Source organism: Musa acuminata, chromosome BXJ1-6 (assembly GCF_036884655.1).
Source record: "Musa acuminata AAA Group cultivar baxijiao chromosome BXJ1-6, Cavendish_Baxijiao_AAA, whole genome shotgun sequence".
Classification (NCBI taxonomy): Eukaryota; Viridiplantae; Streptophyta; class Magnoliopsida; order Zingiberales; family Musaceae; genus Musa; species Musa acuminata.
The window spans coordinates 6,075,892-6,095,143 of NC_088332.1; the positions used below are offsets into that span (position 1 = coordinate 6,075,892).

The 19,252-nt window shown below is 44.5% G+C and overlaps 4 protein-coding genes across 4 annotated transcripts; all 4 read left to right on the forward strand.

Annotated features, from left to right (window-relative positions):
• Nucleotides 1–200: 200 nt before the first annotated feature.
• On the forward strand, nt 201–2,280 carry LOC135675857 (probable WRKY transcription factor 31). The gene is made up of 5 exons (XM_065186450.1): nt 201–525; nt 621–752; nt 846–1,172; nt 1,266–1,379; nt 1,457–2,280. Exons 1-5 carry the CDS (start codon nt 307–309, stop codon nt 2,159–2,161), a joined length of 1,497 nt encoding a protein of 498 aa, XP_065042522.1. The 5' UTR covers nt 201–306; the 3' UTR covers nt 2,162–2,280.
• Nucleotides 2,281–5,100: 2,820 nt separating this feature from the next.
• Nucleotides 5,101–10,271, forward strand: LOC135675858 (uncharacterized). The gene is made up of 2 exons (XM_065186451.1): nt 5,101–5,646; nt 9,719–10,271. The coding sequence occupies exons 1-2, from the start codon at nt 5,364–5,366 to the stop codon at nt 10,099–10,101; spliced, it is 666 nt and encodes a 221-aa protein (XP_065042523.1). The 5' UTR covers nt 5,101–5,363; the 3' UTR covers nt 10,102–10,271.
• Nucleotides 10,272–12,396: 2,125 nt separating this feature from the next.
• On the forward strand, nt 12,397–13,932 carry LOC135675860 (21 kDa protein-like). The gene has a single exon (XM_065186453.1). It carries the CDS (start codon nt 13,044–13,046, stop codon nt 13,662–13,664), a length of 621 nt encoding a protein of 206 aa, XP_065042525.1. The 5' UTR covers nt 12,397–13,043; the 3' UTR covers nt 13,665–13,932.
• A 1,521-nt stretch (nt 13,933–15,453) lies between these two features.
• Nucleotides 15,454–19,175, forward strand: LOC135675859 (probable inactive receptor kinase At1g48480). Its single transcript, XM_065186452.1, has 2 exons — nt 15,454–17,112; nt 18,377–19,175. Exons 1-2 carry the CDS (start codon nt 15,765–15,767, stop codon nt 19,054–19,056), a joined length of 2,028 nt encoding a protein of 675 aa, XP_065042524.1. The 5' UTR covers nt 15,454–15,764; the 3' UTR covers nt 19,057–19,175.
• The last annotated feature ends 77 nt before the right edge of the window (nt 19,176–19,252 follow it).

The following is a 19,252-nucleotide window of genomic DNA, read 5'->3' on the forward strand; positions in this document are numbered from 1 at the left end:
CGATGTTGACCAGTTCTGCCGCATCGAATCGGCCGGCCCAATTGGAAGGCGGTAGTTCTACCCGTCTCTGTCTCTCTCTTTCATGAGCCCGTGTGAGCGGAGCCTCGCTCCTCTCCACCTGCCCCTTCCTGACGCATCATCTTATGTCACTCTGATGCCCACGGCCGTGTCGTCTCCCTTCTCTCTCCCTCTTTATTCGTCCACCCCAACCCACCTGTTGCAAGACTTCCGCCTTTCTCTTTCTTCTGCTTCGACTTCAGTTACTTAGGCAAAGCCGGTCGTACCCTGAGCGGCGGCGACGGTCGCATGGAAGTGAACGAGGTGGATTTCTTCTCGGCTGAGAGGAGGAAGGCCGTCGGCAGGGTGGAGGCCGATCTCGGCCCAAAGGTGCCGAGTTCTTGCATCAAGAAGGAGGATCTCACCATCGCCGGGTTGAACCTTCTGATCGGTAACGCCCGCAGCGACCTGTCCACGGTGGACGACGCGGTGTTGCAGGCCGACGACCGCAAAGAGAGCAAGAGCGAGGTGATCGGAAGAAGGAGATCTTTGCCGACATGAATTCGTTTGATTGTCGATTAATTGGTCTGATACCGGTTGCACTCTGCACCTGCTTGATTCAGCTGGCGGCCATGCGAGACGAGCTGGCGCGCGTGAAAGAGGAGAACCAGAAGCTGAGGGAGATGTTGAACCAAGCGATCAGCAACTACAACGCCCTCCAGATGCATCTCACCGCGCTGAGGCAGCAACACGATGTAAGATGCAATAGATAGATCATACACTAACAACTGAATAAATCGAAGGAATTGATTGATCCATGGATGACGGATGATCGATCGATCCTCCAGGTTGTTGATGGAAGAGTCGAGGCCAAGAACGATGAACATGGAGAGGTCCTCGTGCCAAGACAGTTCATGGATCTCGGCCCAGCTGGGGATGCCGATGAACCATCCCACTCGTCGACGGCTACCCGCGACCGCCCTTCTCCCCCGCCGGACAATGGCGGAGTCAGATCGATGGACTCCGAGCGACGCAAAAGGAGCACCGACAAGGAGATTGTCCCACCACCTGATCACCCAAACTCTAACAGGGAAGAGAGTAGCACCGAGCAAGCTCATGAAGCCATCATGAGGAAAGCCCGTGTATCCGTTCGAGCTCGTTCTGATGCACCCATGGTAATTAAGATCTCAGTACAAACGCAGAGCTTGCTGTATGTATCGATCAATTTGCGTGAACGGATTCGATTGCTTGTGTTGATGTCTTCTTAGATCGCTGATGGATGTCAATGGAGGAAGTACGGGCAGAAGATGGCGAAAGGGAACCCCTGCCCCCGGGCTTACTACAGATGCACCATGGCCGCCGGCTGCCCCGTTCGCAAACAGGTAATGAGCAGGAAGCGCAGATCACGTGTTCGTAGGTCAACCTTCGGCTGATCATCCATTGTTTTGCCCTCCGATAGGTGCAGAGGTGCGCTGACGACCGCTCCATCTTGACGACGACGTACGAGGGCACGCACAACCACCCGCTCCCCCCGGCCGCCATGGCGATGGCGTCGACGACTTCGGCCGCGGTGTCGATGTTGCTCTCGGGGTCGATGTCCAGCCCGGAAGGGCTGATGAATCCCAGCTTCATGGCGAGGACGGTCCTGCCTTTCTCGTCGAGCATGGCGACCATATCGGCGTCGGCTCCGTTCCCGACCGTGATGTTGGACCTCACTCACCGCCCGGACGCCACGCAGCTGCAGAGACCGGCACCGGCCCAGTTCCAGTTCCCGTTTCCCGCCGCCGCCGCTGCCGGCTACTTTCCGGTGCCGAATGCCTCTGGCCAGACTCATATCAACCAGTCAAGGTTCTCAGGGTTGCAGTTGTCTGCGGCGATGGAGGCTTCGGAGTTCCCTCATCCGAAGGAGCACGCGGCGCTTCCGCCCTCCCTGGCCGACACCGTGACCGCTGCTACGGCGGCCATAACAGCAGACCCCAACTTCACCGCCGCGCTCGCGGCGGCCATATCGTCGATCATCAACGGGAATCATCCGGCGACCGCAAGCGACAACCATGACAACAGGAGCACTGCCAGTAGAACCATTAACGAGGACGATAACAACGCCACCACCAGCAGCAAAGACATCAACCCGTCCAATACCAATTTTACGGCGACCAAATAGTAATACTCGATCATAATCATTCCAAGCTTTCACCGATTCTTTTCTCCTCATGCATGTAAATTATTTCTTGTATTTTACTATGTAATTGGACAAATTAAACTCGCTTGTGCTTCTTCCCACCGCGCTCTCAAATATCTGCATCTGCCCATCCCTTGGGAACGACGACGGATCGAACTTTTAGATCGAATACCTGATGATTCGGCTCAAACTTTTGATAGTTAGTTGGACTTAGAAAGGATGCGTTAGACCATATCCATCGTGATGGCTCGTACGACCAATCAAAGTCGACAGCCATCTCATCCGGTTTGAAACCCTTGGGAGCGTTGCAGTCGGTGGAAGGTGGAGGATCTCGACCATGCACGTGACCCTTGATGGGCGTCGCCTCGAGAGGGGACTGCCGATGGTCAACGGTCTGGGCACGGATATTAAAGTGGACTGTGGGTGAGACACGACATGTTGGATTCCTTTTGCCAACATAATTTATTGCCAAGGTTTGGTCCCAACCATTCACATGCATCTGCTGGCGTCGTGTCATCCTACTTTGTGGAATGCCATTTTTGGATCTTCGTACCTCAACTTGGTGCTCATATCTATCCAAACTTGGATCAAATTTCATATGGAGCTCACATCATTGCTTTAGGAGGCGTGCGAGAATCTGATCGGTGGTTGGAACTTCACCTCGGACGTCCGGTACACGTAGTGGACATTATCTTACGCGTACGGCGGGACCCGTTATGTGTACTACAGGTGAATGCATTGGGTCCCACATCGTGTTTGATTTGAGAGCCACTGAAATTTAAAGACGCGAATAATGAGTAAGTGGTGTAAAATAAGCGACGGCGCTTACGCCTCCGAGACGTCCACAGGAGGAGTCGCGGCGATGACGGGAGCACGCGTTCCAGGTGAGGACAAAAGCCATGGGAATTGGAGACGACGACGACTTCGTCGTTCCGGCGTGATTTTTGTCTTGCGTGAGACGTAGCAGTAAACTGGAAGATATGATAAAAGATTGGAAGAGATGGTAAAAGACTCTGATGACGAGGAGTAGAAAAGAGAGGAGGAAGAAGACGACTCCAACACATGATGATGATGAATACGAGCAAAAGAAAGCTGTTGATAGTTCTCTTTATGCGGATAGTGCAAATTTTGTGATCTCTTCAGACTAGATATTGGTCAGGTGATGTGGGCGGCCCTCTCAACATGATCACCGGTTTGGCGATGGATCACTGTCAACTTTTCAAGGGTTTCTTCCATCTGTAGACCATCTTACCCATGCACATCAGCTTCTTGACCACGATCACACTCTGGATGTTGAAAACTGCATGCACCATCACAGTCTTTCGAATAGGCAGATCCTTTTACAATTCAATCTTTTCCCAGTTGATTTCACAGTAGATCCAATATGTTATTGAGATCGAACTAATAGTGATTAAGAATCACACACCTGGTTACCTAAATCATCGATGGAATCATAGAGAATCATCAAAATCGCTCGTGCTGACCGGAACTTAGCTTTGCAACTTGTGAAAGCTTCGATCAGTCCACGGCAGTTCCATGCACCGTGAAGCTCGACTCTTGTACGAATCCATCTAGTAATTCCCAGAAGTCGATTAGCTGATCTGTTAAACAGCATCACCATGAAGCACATGGTAAGCTGCAGGACGAAGCAGAGTCACCTCAGCGATCTCGGCATCATGGTAGAGCTCCCCAACTGGAGCCTTTTCTGGAACAGGCGCTGGTGCCACTTCAGACTTACCAGACGAAGTAACAATCTTAGGCGAACTCGCCGAAGCTGCGTCACCAGCTTGGACGACTTCCGCCTGAACATGGACGAACCCTACGCCTACAGCCACAGACTCTGCCGACAGAAGGGCCGCCACTTCTTTCCGTCGCCCCACCACCGCTCCTTATCTTGCAGTTCCGTCTTGCTGGTGACGGGGTGCAATGCCCGAAGGGTGGGTTGGTACAACGTCATAATCTTATTATAAGAATATAATATTAAAATAAAGACAGATAATTCACTTCCACATGATATTGATTATTTTTCAATTAATAAATAATTCAATCACAGAAATCGTATGATCAAAACCTGAATAAACGACATAATCCTTACAAAGTCTAACAAATTGTTTGCAATCATATAACCACTGTATAATCATCAAATATTCTGTATCATATTACAGTTAACACCATTATATTTACATAATTAAAATATCACTATAATGGATCCAAAATAATATTTCACACTAATATCATATAAGTCCAAAATAAATAGAGTTCTAAATAATAATAATATATTTTTTTTACAAATATATAAAAATAAATATTATAAATATTTTTCACAATCAATTTAGCGAAAAATATCAAATGTCAAATCAATTATATTCATTTTAGAGTAATCAAAGCCACAATTATAGCTAAATGATATATCAAGATAAATATCATATTCATACAAATGATCATGATTAGTTATTCATAATCTAAATAAATATAGCTAAAGATGCATTGCCTAAATTTATGATAAATACAATTATAGCTAGGAGTATATGTCAAAAAAATACTCATAGTAATACTAACAGCTACGATTACATTGTATCCCCATGATAAGACTTAGAACTATATTTAACCCTCATGGTGTATGTTGCAGAGACGATGCAGAGGGTGGATTGGGGATGAGAACCCCCGTCTCACGGCCGGTGGTGAGAGATGGGCGTACATGACGACAAGATTCGTGTTGCAGCTGATATAGATCTCATCTTTGTCTTTGATCAAGTGGGAAAAGACTTGCAGAATTCATGTTGACTCGAAGGAGTCGTGCGCCCGATGAAACCACGTGTCGCGTCGTCCCCGCTCGCGTCGGTCGGCCTGTTGGCCCCGGAACGTGTCGCTCAACGCGCATTCGTCGCTTACCCGTTGTAACGCCCGCGTGGTCTCACGTGGGGTCTCCCAATAACGGGACGCGTAGAGACGCCGCGAAGTTGGTTGCCCGAAGAACAAATTAGGGGAAGAAATTGACGGTCCAAAAATTCCACTTCCTGTTACGCCCAGCGAATCCGATCGCCGATCATTCGTTCTCTGCCCTCCGTTTTCGCACTCGTATACATTATCCTTCGATCGAGGCCTCGAAGCCATCGAATCAATCCTCTACAGGCTTTGATCGGCATCGTCGCCTTCTCTTTTTCGTGATCGGGGGAGGAGCAAGATGATCCAGTTGCTGTTCGCAGTGCTGTCGGCGGAGGTTGCGGTGGCAGTGACGCTGCTGTTCAAGACCCCTCTTCGCAAGCTCGTTGTTGTCGGCCTCGACCGCCTTAAGCGCGGCCGCGGCCCCGTCATGGTGAAGACCGTCGCCGGCACCGTCCTCGTCGTCCTCGCCTCCAGTCTTTACAGCATCGCCAAGATCAGCAGCGGCTCGGCCGAACTCGGTGCCCTCACGCCCACCGATCAGGTCCTCATGAGTCGCCACCTACTCGAAGCTTCCCTCATGGGTATCCACTCTAGAGTCTCGCCCTTGCTTGTTTCATCTAGATCTATCTTCTTCTGTGGTTAGGGTTTATTCTATTCATCATGCATTTGGAATGGCTTGGGAAGGTTGTTATGATTGCCGACGATCCGTTTGGAAATAGATATCTTTGACCTGTCAAATTGCTTTTCCCTTGGTAATTTGCATCATTATGGATCTTATATCTGATGTTTTTGTATACGGCGTTGATAACCATAACAGTAATAAAAATTAAAAGATAACATCGGATACATGATAGATAATTCTTACAAAATATGATGTGTATATGGATAGTAGAAAATTAGAAGGTGAAGGGAGGACAGTCTGAGGGAGACAAAGAGCGAGAAGGCAAACATTAATTCAAGACAGAGGTTAGCTAGCATGGTGGACATTAGAGTAGAACATGTAGGTGATCCCTGTCATGTATGTCATCGTCAAACTGAGTGGCACTAAGAATGACAGATTCTAAAATGTCAGGGGATATGGGATTATTGGTAGCTTCACCATCACCGTGGGATTCATACTAGTCAAAAATCAAGATTGAACGGGCAGACGAAAATGTTGAAAGATTAGACACTTTAAAGGTTAGCCTAAATTGAAGTTCTTCGTCTCTTGAGAGTTTTGCGTGAAATAAATTATGGATGAACTTACTAGTCACTTATATGATAGACCTCCTTGATGTATGTTATTTGCGGATGATATTGCTTTAGCTGAAAAGAGCTTAAGTGAAATTAATTATAAATATGAGCTATGGAGGCAATCTTTATAAACTAAAGGTTTTAGATTAAGAAGGATTAAGATTGAATATATGAGATGCAATTTTAGTAATTTTATAAATAAATAGGAGAATATAGTTAAGTTGGATGGACAAGATGTTTCTTTAAGTAAAAGCTTTAAGTATCTTGAATCAATTATTCAACAAAATAAAGAGAACGATGAAGATATTATTTATAGAATAAAAACAGAATAGTTGAAATAGCGAAGGGTCTCGGGAGTCTTGTATGATCATCAGATACCTTTAAGATTAAAATGAAAATTTTATAAGATCGTTGTGAGACCAGTAAGGCTTTATGGATATGAGATGAACATTTTATAAGATCGTTGTGAGACCAGTAGGGCTTTATGGATATGAGTGTTAGGCAGTTAAGAAATAGGATATGCAAAAAGTTTGTATTGCTAAGATGAGAATATTGACATGGATCTGTGGAGTTATTAGAAAAAAATACAACAACAACAATAACAACAATAACAACAATAACAAAGCTGTAAATCCCAACTATTTAGAGTTGGTTATATGGATCTTTTGCCGCCATTAAGATCTATAATAAGTCATATGCTTAGTTAAGTTTATGGTACTTAAATATTTATTTATAGTATCTATTAAAGTCTTTTTAGGTCTTCTTCTACCTCATTTCGTATCACTAATATTAATTATTTTACCTCTTCTGATTATCGCATCCGGATGTCTTATCAGCATATGTTTATACCATCTTAAATGATTTTTTCTCATGTTATTTTTTATCAAAGCGATATCTAGTTATTTATAAATAAAAATATTTTTTTTATCTTTCTTAGTAACTCCACATATTCATTTCAATATTGTTATCTCGATAGTAAAATATTTTTGTATATGTTTTTTCTTAACTGTCCAACACTCAGTTCCATGAATCATTGTTGATCTCACAACTATCTTATAAAATTTTTTGTTTAATCTCAAATGTATCAAATGATCATATAAGACCGTTGACCCCTCTCGTCATCTTAATTATCCCGTTTTTACTTTATGAATAATATATTCATTGATCTCTTCATCTTATTAAGTAATTGATCCAAGATACCTAAAGCAATTACTAGGAAAGATAGAAAAAAAATATTGTTATTCGTGAATAACTAGGTATCGTTTCGATAGAAGATAAGACGAAAGAAAATTGTTTAAGATGGTATAGATACATGCTTAGGAGACCTTCGGATATGGTAGTCAGAAGAGATGAAATGATTAATGTTAATGGTATAAGAAGAGATAGAATAAGATCTAAAAAGACTTTAATAAAAACGATGAATAAAGATTTAAGTATTCTGAACTTAACTAAGCATATGACTTTGTATATATCTCAATGGTGGCAAAAAATTCATGTAGTCATCCTCAAATAGTTAAGACACGCGGCGTTGTTGTTGTTATCTCTTGGGAGCCCAAATTTTGACTATTTATCGAATCAGAAAATTTATCCCATGGCTGCCAAAACTACATCTCCATTGTTGGCTGTAATTTGACTTGCTTGGTAGGAGCCCACTGATCAAGTGTGACAGCCTGAGTATTGTTGCAACTCTTTCCAAAGGTCTATCATAAGGACATAGTTATTGATAACTTATCTTTTGGAATTTTTTTAATTATTCATTTATACTTGATATTTTGTTACAATTTTAAGTTTTTAACAAGAGTTTCATAACTCTAGGCAACATACAATGATATGATTCTTCTATGGTTAAATAATAAAAAGAAAGAACAATGTAGATAGGAATGGTTATCATAATATTATAGATTAAAAGAAATTATAGTACTAGCTAAAGCTCTGACTTCTTGAACTTGAACACCATTCTCTTAGTAAGTTTTAGCATCCATGCCCATTGAGAGAGCACTAAAATCTTGAATTTGAAACCTCTTTGATCTTGTCAATTGCAAACGGAGCGTTGTGGGGGAGAGAATAGATAGTATAAATCCACAACAGGTTTCTTAGTCCAGCTTGAATAAAAAGAATTATCTTAAATGAATAAGTTATAGTTACCAATCGAATCACATAACATTATGTAAACTGGTTGAAAGGAATGAAGAAACATAAGGCAAAAAAGCTAGATTTCTCTCTTGACTGGAATGAAAAAGGTGTAAAATCTTTTGTCTTATTGCTGGATTTTTACTCACGACTAGTACAAGTATGCTGGTGCGTAGGAGGCATTAGTTACATTGTTTTGTTGAATAATGGATGAAGATAGTGAAGCTGTTTTTATTTCTTGGTTGATGGCAAGTAGAAGGGTGACATCTCACGTAGCAGAAATCTAAGCCAATGATAATGCTGGAAGGTGTCACGAATATCCACCATATTCTTTTGCAGAACAAGGTGGATAGACAAATATATCGTAGTTTGCATCTTAAAATTTAGTTGTCATATGCTGCCTCTTGATAATTTTAATTGAAATTATGCATTGTAAAGATATGCTCAATATATTAAGGGAAATATCAATATCCATGATTGAACAGATACCTTAGGTGTCAAAAGAAACTTTCACTGTAAAAGCAACACAATCTTACATCTCATCTAGTAAGGTGGCTATGTTGATTGATATTTGCAGCAATGTTTTTAATTTTTCTGTGGCAATATGAGACATGCATAAAGTTTAAGGCGCAATCTATTATTTCTGTGGCGAGATTTCATGTTTACCTTGTAAATGACTCTACTTTTATTTTTGCCATTGAGAAATGAAAATGCATAGGATATCCCTCTGAACTCACAAATGTATTATTAATATCAACATTTTTTCGATGTTATGTATTAATTGTCATATTTTGCCCTATATAACCCCGAAGAGATACTTAAAAGTTTTGAAGGATGTCACATATATATATTCACATTTTGATGGGAAAAACCTGATATTATAATATTTACAGGGTTGGTGGCTGCTATTGCCTCGAAATTTGCATAAGGTTTTGTGGGCATGACATCTGTACCCTTCTGATTGTTCTTGCTTTTTTTTGCTATAGACGTCTGTGAGATCATTTGGAATTATGCTTTCTTGACTGCTTATGATAGGCATCACACAGCTATTTACTTAAATTCATTACTTCAAGTAATGGTAGATCCGGTGGAATTGTTATTCTTTTCTTTTTAGGTATCCAACTTCTAGTCTAAACATTGTATGTAACTATGGATAATTCTGCAAACTTGCATCTCATGGTGATTTCTGAAGTACTCTGTTCTTAATTTGCCTTGTCCTCTACTTTAAATTGTGAAATCTTTATAAAACAATTGCTTGTCTGGATGCTAAGTCTCACCCACATTTTTCAGGTTATTCCCTTTTCCTTGCACTAATAATTGACCGTCTTCACCATTACGTCAGAGAATTGCGTGGGCTAAGAAAGAGCATGGAGGCTGTTCTAAAGCAAAACAGGGTTTTGGAAGAAGCAAAAACTGGGGGTTCAAGTGAGGTAAAAGCACTGGACGGAATGATTGCAAGTCTAAATGAACAGATAAAACAGTTAAAATCAGAGTCAGAAGACAGACTGCAGGAAGCAAAAGCTGCAGAAGCAAGGGCGGCAGCTCTGAAAAAGCAATCTGAAGATTTGCTTCTTGAATATGACCGTCTTTTGGAGGACAACCAGAACCTTCGGAACCAGTTGAATTCGATTGACAACCGATTGTCATTCTCTGATGCTAAGAAAATTGCATGAGACCACCAAAGAATGTTAGTGTTCCAGGGGACAACTATATCGCTCTTAGAACAGTTTTAATTCTCGTGATACTTATCCCTTGATGAGCTATTTTGGTATTTGTACTTCTTGTTGCTCTATCATATCTGTGGAGTTTATTGTGATTAATGGCACTGTCATTTGTGGTTTTATGCCTTCAAGATCTCATTCATAACACAAAACAATATATTTACACAGATATGAATCCTTTTACTTGGATACATATACCCCAAAGATGTAGTTGCACTTGCACAGATTCTTTGTGTGATTGCAAAGAATTACTCGAAGTTGCATCAGAAACTTCTCAACATACTATTTTTGCAGCAATAATATTATTGAATTTTTTTGGTGTGACCTGCTACTGCTGGTCCTCTTCCTAATGGAGCTGATAATGTTCATGGAATGCTCAGAAAGATTGTGCTAAGAGACTTCTCTATTTATTTTTATTACATATTCTGATATCATGGGCATATATTATGTATGACACTCACACAAGCTAGCAAATTGTTTCATCTCCATAGTCTGTTGTTTGCTCTCTATGTTGCTTCATTGCCAAGTCATTTATAGCAATCATCTAATATTTTTAGTGTAGGAATATGTAAAATAGACAATCCATCAATATCATCTCAATCAATTAATACATTAATAATTAAAATATTTTCTTACTGTATTGCCTTTTTTTAAAAGTGATTTGACAAATATAGAGTCTATTTATCCATCGAAATGCCCGTGTGTGGCACGTGCATAGGTTAATGCGCGGGTTACTTTAAAAGTCGGCGAATCGCGCTCTCTCGCCCATCCTTGGCTTCTTCTCTCCACTCGCCTGACGCCGGAATCCGGGAGGTCGCACCGATCGCCGCTTCCAGCTGCTGGAGTCCTTCGCAGTCTAGCGATCGATCATGGTACGAAATAGCAATTCTTCCTTCTATTTCGAATGATGTCAAATCGATTACTGGTCTTTCGCGATCGATGCGTTCAAACCCTATTCCTGTTTTAGGGCTTTCCCGATAGATACTGATCCTTCGTCTCCTTTTTCGTTCTTCTAAATCGATCCTTCAAATTTATAGGCACTAATTGTTCCACTTGTTTAATGGATCTCTGTTTTCATATGCCGTAATCGCCGTAGCATTCCTACTTCTTCATGCCATCATCAATCTCTCGAGGACTTCTCTGTCACGTCAGCTTCTGCTCTCTGATTCTTTTGGTGTTTTACGATTGCGCACGCCTGTAATCAAAGTCTCAAGCGTGTTCTTCCCAGATCTCTTCTGGCTTGTGAACTGTGAGAATCGATAGGTAGGTAGTAGTTTCAATTTAATTTCCTTGTTGGAGGTTTTATGTTGTTAAATATTTTGGATTTCAATCAGAAAATTTCTCCATTAAATTTATTAGTCTGAATCATCCCAGAATAATTGTGTTCAATTCAGGTAGATTCCCCTTCAACAAGGCAAAGAGGAGATACAGAGAAAAGAAATAGAATTCTCTTTGGATGAGAAAATTTTGAAAGCATACCTTCAGAATTATCATCCCAAAACATTATATTTCCATAGCAACAAATTATTGAAAGACTTGGCTTTAAACTTAAGGATTTAACCACCATATCATCATCTTATTTATATTTCTTTTTTATTTTTTTATTTTATCATTTTTAATCGATTTGAAACTATAATGATTCATTTGGACTCAAACCAGTCGTTTTGAGTCGGTTCGATTTGATTCCGATTCTAACTTGGTTCGGTTCGATTTGGACCGAATGAAAAGAGAGCATATATCATTTGAATATAGTAGAATCACATAAACGCTTGAACAGTATAATATCCTCTTGATATTCTTGATTCGATTAGTAAAAGCAAAGTAGCAAGGTGTGATAGAAGAAAACAAAGGAAACGTGGGGAAACAGGGTTTTGAGTCGTCAAATTTAACTTCTTTGGAAGAGATCAAATTAGAATTATATACCAATAAATTAGTTCTCCTTGAACGGCCAGTATAAGATAAACTATTCTTGAACAAAGCAGTAGATGCCTCGTTTCTAATTTACCTGTAGGCAGGTTTGTCTATCGTAATCAATGAGTCGGGCTTTGCTCATTAATGCTTGCATCTAATAATGGCCTCGTTGTCCAACCATGTGGCTCGGATTTGGCTTGATGTATGAACAAATCTAGTCTCTTTATGAAATGGATTGCGCTTATCTTTGTTATCCCTATAACATCTAGGTTTGAGTCAACATTCTAGCATGGTATTATCCCAATTTGAATATAAATCATATTTTCACTATTCTTTCTTCTTATTACTCATTCCCGTAGTTTCTTGACAGTATTTGCACCGAATCGTTAGGCACACCTACAACAGCGCAGTAGCCCCTGCGCTCCCTTTGTCTCAGGAACCTCGTCCCTGTCCCTACGTACCTCCATGCATGTGCCTTCTAATTCTGCCCTCCTCCTCTCCATTCTTTTGAAGTATTCCTCCTGTTCTCGTTGCAGCTTTCCCCATGCATCTCACGTGTCTCTTCATTCCCTTCGATGCCAATTTTACACTGCCACAAGATGGCCTTGTAGATTTCCGCTGACCGCACCGGAACCTTCTCTCTTCGTGCTGTTCGAATCTCGAGGCATAATTCCATCTTCTTCCATGGATGGAAGGCCATGAAACGAACAAGATCGTGACCATCTGAATCATAAGGGTCTCAGTACTCGTGTTGATCTTAAAGCATTTATGATCGCGGTTGAGAAGGGGACGGGCCCTACGTGCCCGTTAACCGTCCAACACACAACCTTGCATCCCACGTTGGGTGGCATTCCCGTGATTTCAGGGAGATTAGCGTGGCAAACTCATGGTTTCGTTAACCTTGCGATCGCGTCACATCGGCCCCGTTTAAATCCCTCGGCCTCGCTCTCTACTTCCTCCGCCACCCACGCGAAGCACTAGACATGCTTCCGAATAGCCTTTTCTTCTTGTTCTTCTTCCTTTTCCTTCCCCTCGTGGCATGCACGTCGGTGCCGCCGCCGGACCTGGCGCCGATGAGCCCCGATGAGAACGCCACCGAGTTCATCCGCGCTCGCTGCGTCCTCACCCGTTACCCCGACCTCTGTTTCACGTCGCTCTCCTCCTACGCGTCGGCCGTCCGGCGGAGCCCCGTCCAGCTCGCCCGTCTCGCCACCAACGTCACCCTCGCCCGCCTCTGTGCCCTCCGCGCCCACGTCTCCGCCCTCCGCCGCGCCGGAGCAGGCGCGCCCGGGCGCGAGGCGGCGGCGCTGCGTGACTGCGCCGAGCAGCTGGGCGACGCCGCCGACCAGGTGGGTCGGACCGCCGCCGAGCTGAGGGGCCTGGAGGCCCTGGTTGGGATGGAGGTAGCGTGGCGAGTCTCCAACGCCCAGACGTGGATGAGCGCCGCCCTGACCAACGAGGACACATGCTCCGATGGCTTCCGCGAGATGGGCGGCGGCGGCACGAGCTCCATCAGGACCGACGTGTGCCGGCGGGTCGGGAGGGTTATTCAGTACACGAGCAACGCCCTTGCCCTCGTCAACAGCCTTGTCAACGGCGGATGATCGCTTCTCGCCGTCTCTCTCTTAATACTTGGATCACCAAAGCTGCGTATTTTAAAGTGGTCTTGAAACATGGTATGTCTCAGATAGCTAATTTCGTTGGTGTTGTGTGAGAGAGAGGGAGAGAATAGATACAAAGTGGTATTGTAGTTAGTCTAGTGTTGGTGAGTTGCTTGCTTGGTGGGATTCTGCTTTGTAAAGACACTCTTCTATGGCGTGTTTCCGGTTGTCATTTGTCTTCTTCCTTGAAAACAAATGCCGTTCTTTGCAAGCTTTAACATGCCTTGTCGTAGACTCTCTCTTTCTGTGACTCTTGTAAAGCATAGACTAAGATGGAACAATCCATTGTTTAAGATAAACCTTCTTGTAGATTCTTTAGATCTTGGAGATATTGTGCGGGACTGCCCATCTGCTCGGTGCACCACGAGACTGAGCTGTCTCTATCATGAAGCTGTAGTAGCTGGAGATTGCTGATACTGTGTGTCCATGGCTCTTGAGCATCTTCCTTCCTGCTGTGGTTCTTGAATAATTGAACTGGAAAGTAGGATTTGCGGGTGGTCGGTGCGATCTCTGTTACACCTCTTTGATGTATTTCTTCTCCCTTTCTTGACAGAGGTTTTCTTGCTTTTTATGACTCTTGCAGGGTTTTCGAATTGGATTTCTGTGCAGGTGTAGTTTTTGACATAACTGGTAATACTGGGAGTCCGTGGTTGATGATGGTTAGATGTTAGTCCTTGATAGTTGGTGTTTTTTAGTTACTGCTCTCATGTTTGCTCTGCCAGTTCTGATCTCTTGGATGTTGGTAGAGTGCTTAGCTATTTAAATCACTGATGGCTGTTACTGACTCGGGCATTGTAGCTCACTGAAAGCAGTGTCTGGCATGCAGGAGACACAATATCTTGACCTTCTTATGTTTATTGGAGCTGAAGTCAAATTCTTTTAGCTGCAGAATTTACTGACAGATTTGTTTTGAGGTGCTAAGTCCATAGTTGCAGCAATTCGTGTCTTCTGCTGAGATCAAAGTGGATAATTTGCCTCCCTCCCATCATCACCTGAAACCTCTGCAACGTTTACTGGTCACTTTTGGATTAGGGCTATGCACTGAACAGACCAAGCGCATGTATGATGAATGATCTTGATCACAGTGTAGGCAGTCCCATCTTCTTGCGTCATAATGCAACAGGTACTTCTTCTCCATCCTGTATACACTTTCAATTCTTTGCATCTCTCCCCACCTAAACACCATCTTTGCATAAGATTATGGTGTTATTCCTACCACCACGAAGATTTGAAGTTGTTGGCCGGTACGTCTTCAAGATTTCCTACAGGTACGTGGGAAGGACACCCACCCACTGGATTGGTGGGGCCCGGCCCCTGCGATGCGTCATTCTGCCCCCCACCACTCGCTCGCAGCCGTCAGATCGCCATCCGATGGTGCATGCTCCCGTCGCTCGATCCGACGATTGGCAATCGATCGAGGTCCGCAGGAGGACTAGATGTTTCTAGAAAGTTCAAAAGCACCATCCGATACGCATGCCTTCCCATTCGCCGCTCTCTCTCAACGGTCCGCATGCCGAACTCGCTAGTCCTACCTGATTCCTTTACCGGGGCACTGATGGCAGAGCCCGAAATGGGACCCAACCCCTGCTGGGCAACAAAGCTGTTCTCAGTGCGGTACGTTGGCCCCGTAAAAGTGCACCGCCGCCTACTAAATAACACATAAAATCTAATTTGCTCTGTTTTTCATGTGCAGAAAAATCCGGATTAAATTAAGTGAAAATTCCAAATTAGAAAATAGTTAAGTGTAAGAAACTTGCAATACGGTTTTATTACCGTAATAAAACCTTAAGATGAGAGAGAGAGAGAGAGAGAGAGAGATTGGGTGTCCTGTTGTTATTTCCCCTTCTCCCTTGCTTCATTTATATGATTTCGGCTAACCACTAGAACAAGGGCTTTAGACTCCTCTCTCTCTTCCTTTCGATGAGTGAGAATGTAAGAGGTGTTTCTGTGTGCATCGTGTGTTTGTTGTAGTTCTTCTGCGCCGGAAGTACTACAGTATTGTAACAGTGTGTGAGGTTGCAGTGAGTAGGGTCACCGGCCTTTATGGCTTCGCCGCTCATTCTCCTTCTTGCCGGCGCCGTCCTCTTGCTAACCTCCCACCCCGGCGGCGCCACCGACCTGGGCTCCGACATGGCCGCCCTCCTCGCCTTCCGCGACAGCGTTGGCCGGTTGGCGCTGCCGTCTTGGAACGCCAACTCTCCCGGTGCGCCCTGCTCGTGGCAGGGCGTCGCCTGCGAGTCCGGCCGCGTCGGCTGTCTCCGCCTCCCCGGCGCCGGCCTCATTGGCCGTATCCCCGCCGCTGTCGGCAATCTCACTTCCCTCCGTACCCTCAGCCTCCGCTTCAACGCCCTCTCCGGGCCCCTGCCGCCGGAGCTCGCCAGCCTCGCTGCGCTCCGGAACCTCTACCTGCAAGGAAACCGCTTGTCCGGGGACATCCCGGGGTTCCTCTCCTCCCTAAAGAACCTCGTCCGCCTCAACCTCGCCGGCAACCAGTTCACCGGCGGGATTCCACCGGAGCTCAACAACCTCACCCGGCTCGGGACGCTGTTTCTTGACAACAACCAGCTCACCGGCGGGATTCCGGACCTCGATCTCTCCAACCTCGTCCGGTTCAACGTGTCTTACAACCAGCTCAACGGATCGATCCCGGCTAAGCTCCGCTCTCAGCCGGCGAGCGCATTCCTGGCTACGGGCCTCTGCGGTGGTCCCCTCGGGCCGTGCCCGGGCGAGATCGCGCCGTCTCCATCGGCGGAGGAGCCGGCCGCCGAGAATGCCGGCGGCGGGGCAGAGAATAACAGCGAGAAGAAGAACAAGAACAAGCTCTCCGGCGGGGCGATCGCCGGGATCGCAATTGGTGCCGCAGCCTTCTTGCTCATCGTGCTTGTGTTGCGGATACTAGTCTGCCGCCGGAGAAAGAAACGGCCGGCGGCCGGCGGGAAGCAGATCGCGATGGTGGCGGCTGCTCAAGAGCAGAGGGATAAGGGTTCAGGGGAAGGAGGAACAAACGGCAACGGCCCTGCGGCGACTCCAGTGGATGCAGCGGTGAAGGCTGCGACGTCAGCTGCCGGGGATAAGAAACTGGTGTTCTTCGGCCGGGGAGGGGCAAGGCGGTTCGACCTGGAGGATCTGCTGCGAGCGTCGGCGGAGGTGCTGGGGAAGGGCACGTTCGGGACAACTTACAAGGCGGTGCTCGAGACTGGGATAACGGTGGCGGTGAAGCGGCTCAAGGACGTGAATCTGCAGGAGCAGGAGTTCAAGGAGAAGATGGAGGCCATCGGGGCGATGGACCACCCCAACGTGGTGCCCCTCATGGCATACTACTTCAGCAAGGATGAAAAGCTCCTCGTCTATGATTACGTGCCAATGGGGAGCCTCTCCGCCCTCTTGCATGGTATGGCCATCCTCCCTCTTCCTTCCACCAAGAATTCATATTCTTTTCTTGGAATTGAATGGTTCTTGAGCTTGATACCATGAATTTGAATCACATGTTTTCATTTAAGCTTTGATGCCAGTTGCATTCATATCTTCATCTGCTGTTGATTAAGCTTCTTTAACCCTTGCTAATTGCTTGCTTGTTCATGTCTACTTATTTTCATTTTTATGTTTCTTCTGTTAACAATTCCTAAGCTCTGTTTCCCTCATGTAAAGCAATTGCCAAGATTTGTGATCATTACATTGTCTAATATTCCTGTTGCTTGGGAGAAGATTTAGTACATTGTTGAGGAAGTTAACACGGACAATGTTTTGTCCGTCGAATGCAAAAGAAAGAGTAGGTAATCTCAGGATTAGGTTCTTCTTCATTGATGCTGCATTTGCCTTGGCCCAAACAGCCCATTTCTTGTGATTGAAGTTTTTTTATTTATTTAATCCTGTTAACTTTAGATGATACTAATTTTTATATTTAGTGGTGCTCCAGTTGAGCACTAGGTGGGTCTATATCCAATATAGACGCACTACCAACCATGATAGCTAAGGTCCGATACCCTCGTAATCAACTAATTTCCAAGTTTTGTGGTTCCTGTGATACCTAATATTCAGTTTTCTAGAGCAAAAATGCAATACATTTTCAAGGTATAAATATGTAGACAATTGATCAGAAAAGCTTATTGTATGTCATGAGTAGTTTCAATTATGCTGGAGCTGCAATGACATTGCCTCGAACCATCTTTTTTCTCATTGTATAAAATATTTCAGAAAGTTGTTTCTTTTTTCACCTGAACTTGTTGACATTGGACGTTCTCAATTTCATACAGAGTATTATATGGTTGAAGTACTAATTGGGTTATGTTTAAAATAGGCTTACTACCAATTATTGGATTACATGTTCAAAAAGAAATTTTTTTGGTTGTAGTTTTGTACTATTATATTGGAAGTTTGAAGGGGAATTCAAAACCATTATATCTGGTAATTGGGGGTTCTTGCTAGTAAAATGCATTACATTGCATCGGAGGAGCACTGTTATCATCAGAATTAAATGTTGATGTTTTGCTGTGCTTGCTAAGAATTGATTGAATCTTTGCTTGTGTACAATAAGGCCATTTTCCTTTCGCTTCTAGGACTAGGGCAATGTTCTGATATTTCTCAGCATTGATAGAAATCGTGGAAAACATCAACATAAATCTGACTATCCTGTTTCTCGTTGATAAAACATGCAGGCAACAGAGGATCTGGTCGAACGTCTTTCAACTGGGTAACACGAATTGGAATTGGACTTTCAGCAGCACGTGGCATCGAATATATTCACTCGACAGGCCCTTCATCCTCACATGGCAACATCAAATCCTCCAACATCCTCCTCACCAAACCATATGAAGCCCGTGTGTCCGATCATGGCCTTGCCCTTCTCATGGGTTCAGCTTCCACTACGACTCGGATTGCAGGATATCGTGCCCCGGAAGTTGCTGATCCTCAAAAGGTCTCTCAGAAGGCTGATGTTTATAGCTTTGGTGTTCTCCTGCTTGAGCTGCTCACGGGCAAGGCCCCGGCACAGGCCCTACTCAATGACGAAGGCATCGACCTACCAAAATGGGTCCAATCGGTTGTGAGAGAGGAGTGGACAGCGGAGGTGTTTGATGTGGAGCTGCTGAGGTACCAGAGTGTGGAAGAGGACATGGTGCAGCTCCTGCAGCTTGCCATGGAATGTGTGGCACAGTACCCAGACAAACGGCCTTGTATGGCCGAGGTGGTGATCCGCATCAATGAGATCATAAAATCGAGCCAAGGATCTTCCTACCAAGACCAGCAGAGCAGCCCACAAAGCATTGACGATGGTGATGACCACGCCTCTCGCCAGTATGACCCAGTCAATGTACCGAACCCTCCTGGTGATGAATAGACCAAAACTTAGCTCTTGGGCCCTGCATTCAGAGCATGACTCCCATCTCTGGAGCCATGGTGGTTTTTCTTTTAAATCATTTATTGTGATTAAGCAATATGTGCATGCTGTTTGTTCCTCTTTCCTGCATTTCCACATCACACATCCACTTTCCTTCTCTCTTGTAGGATTTCTAGTGGCTGCTGGTGGACTGCTC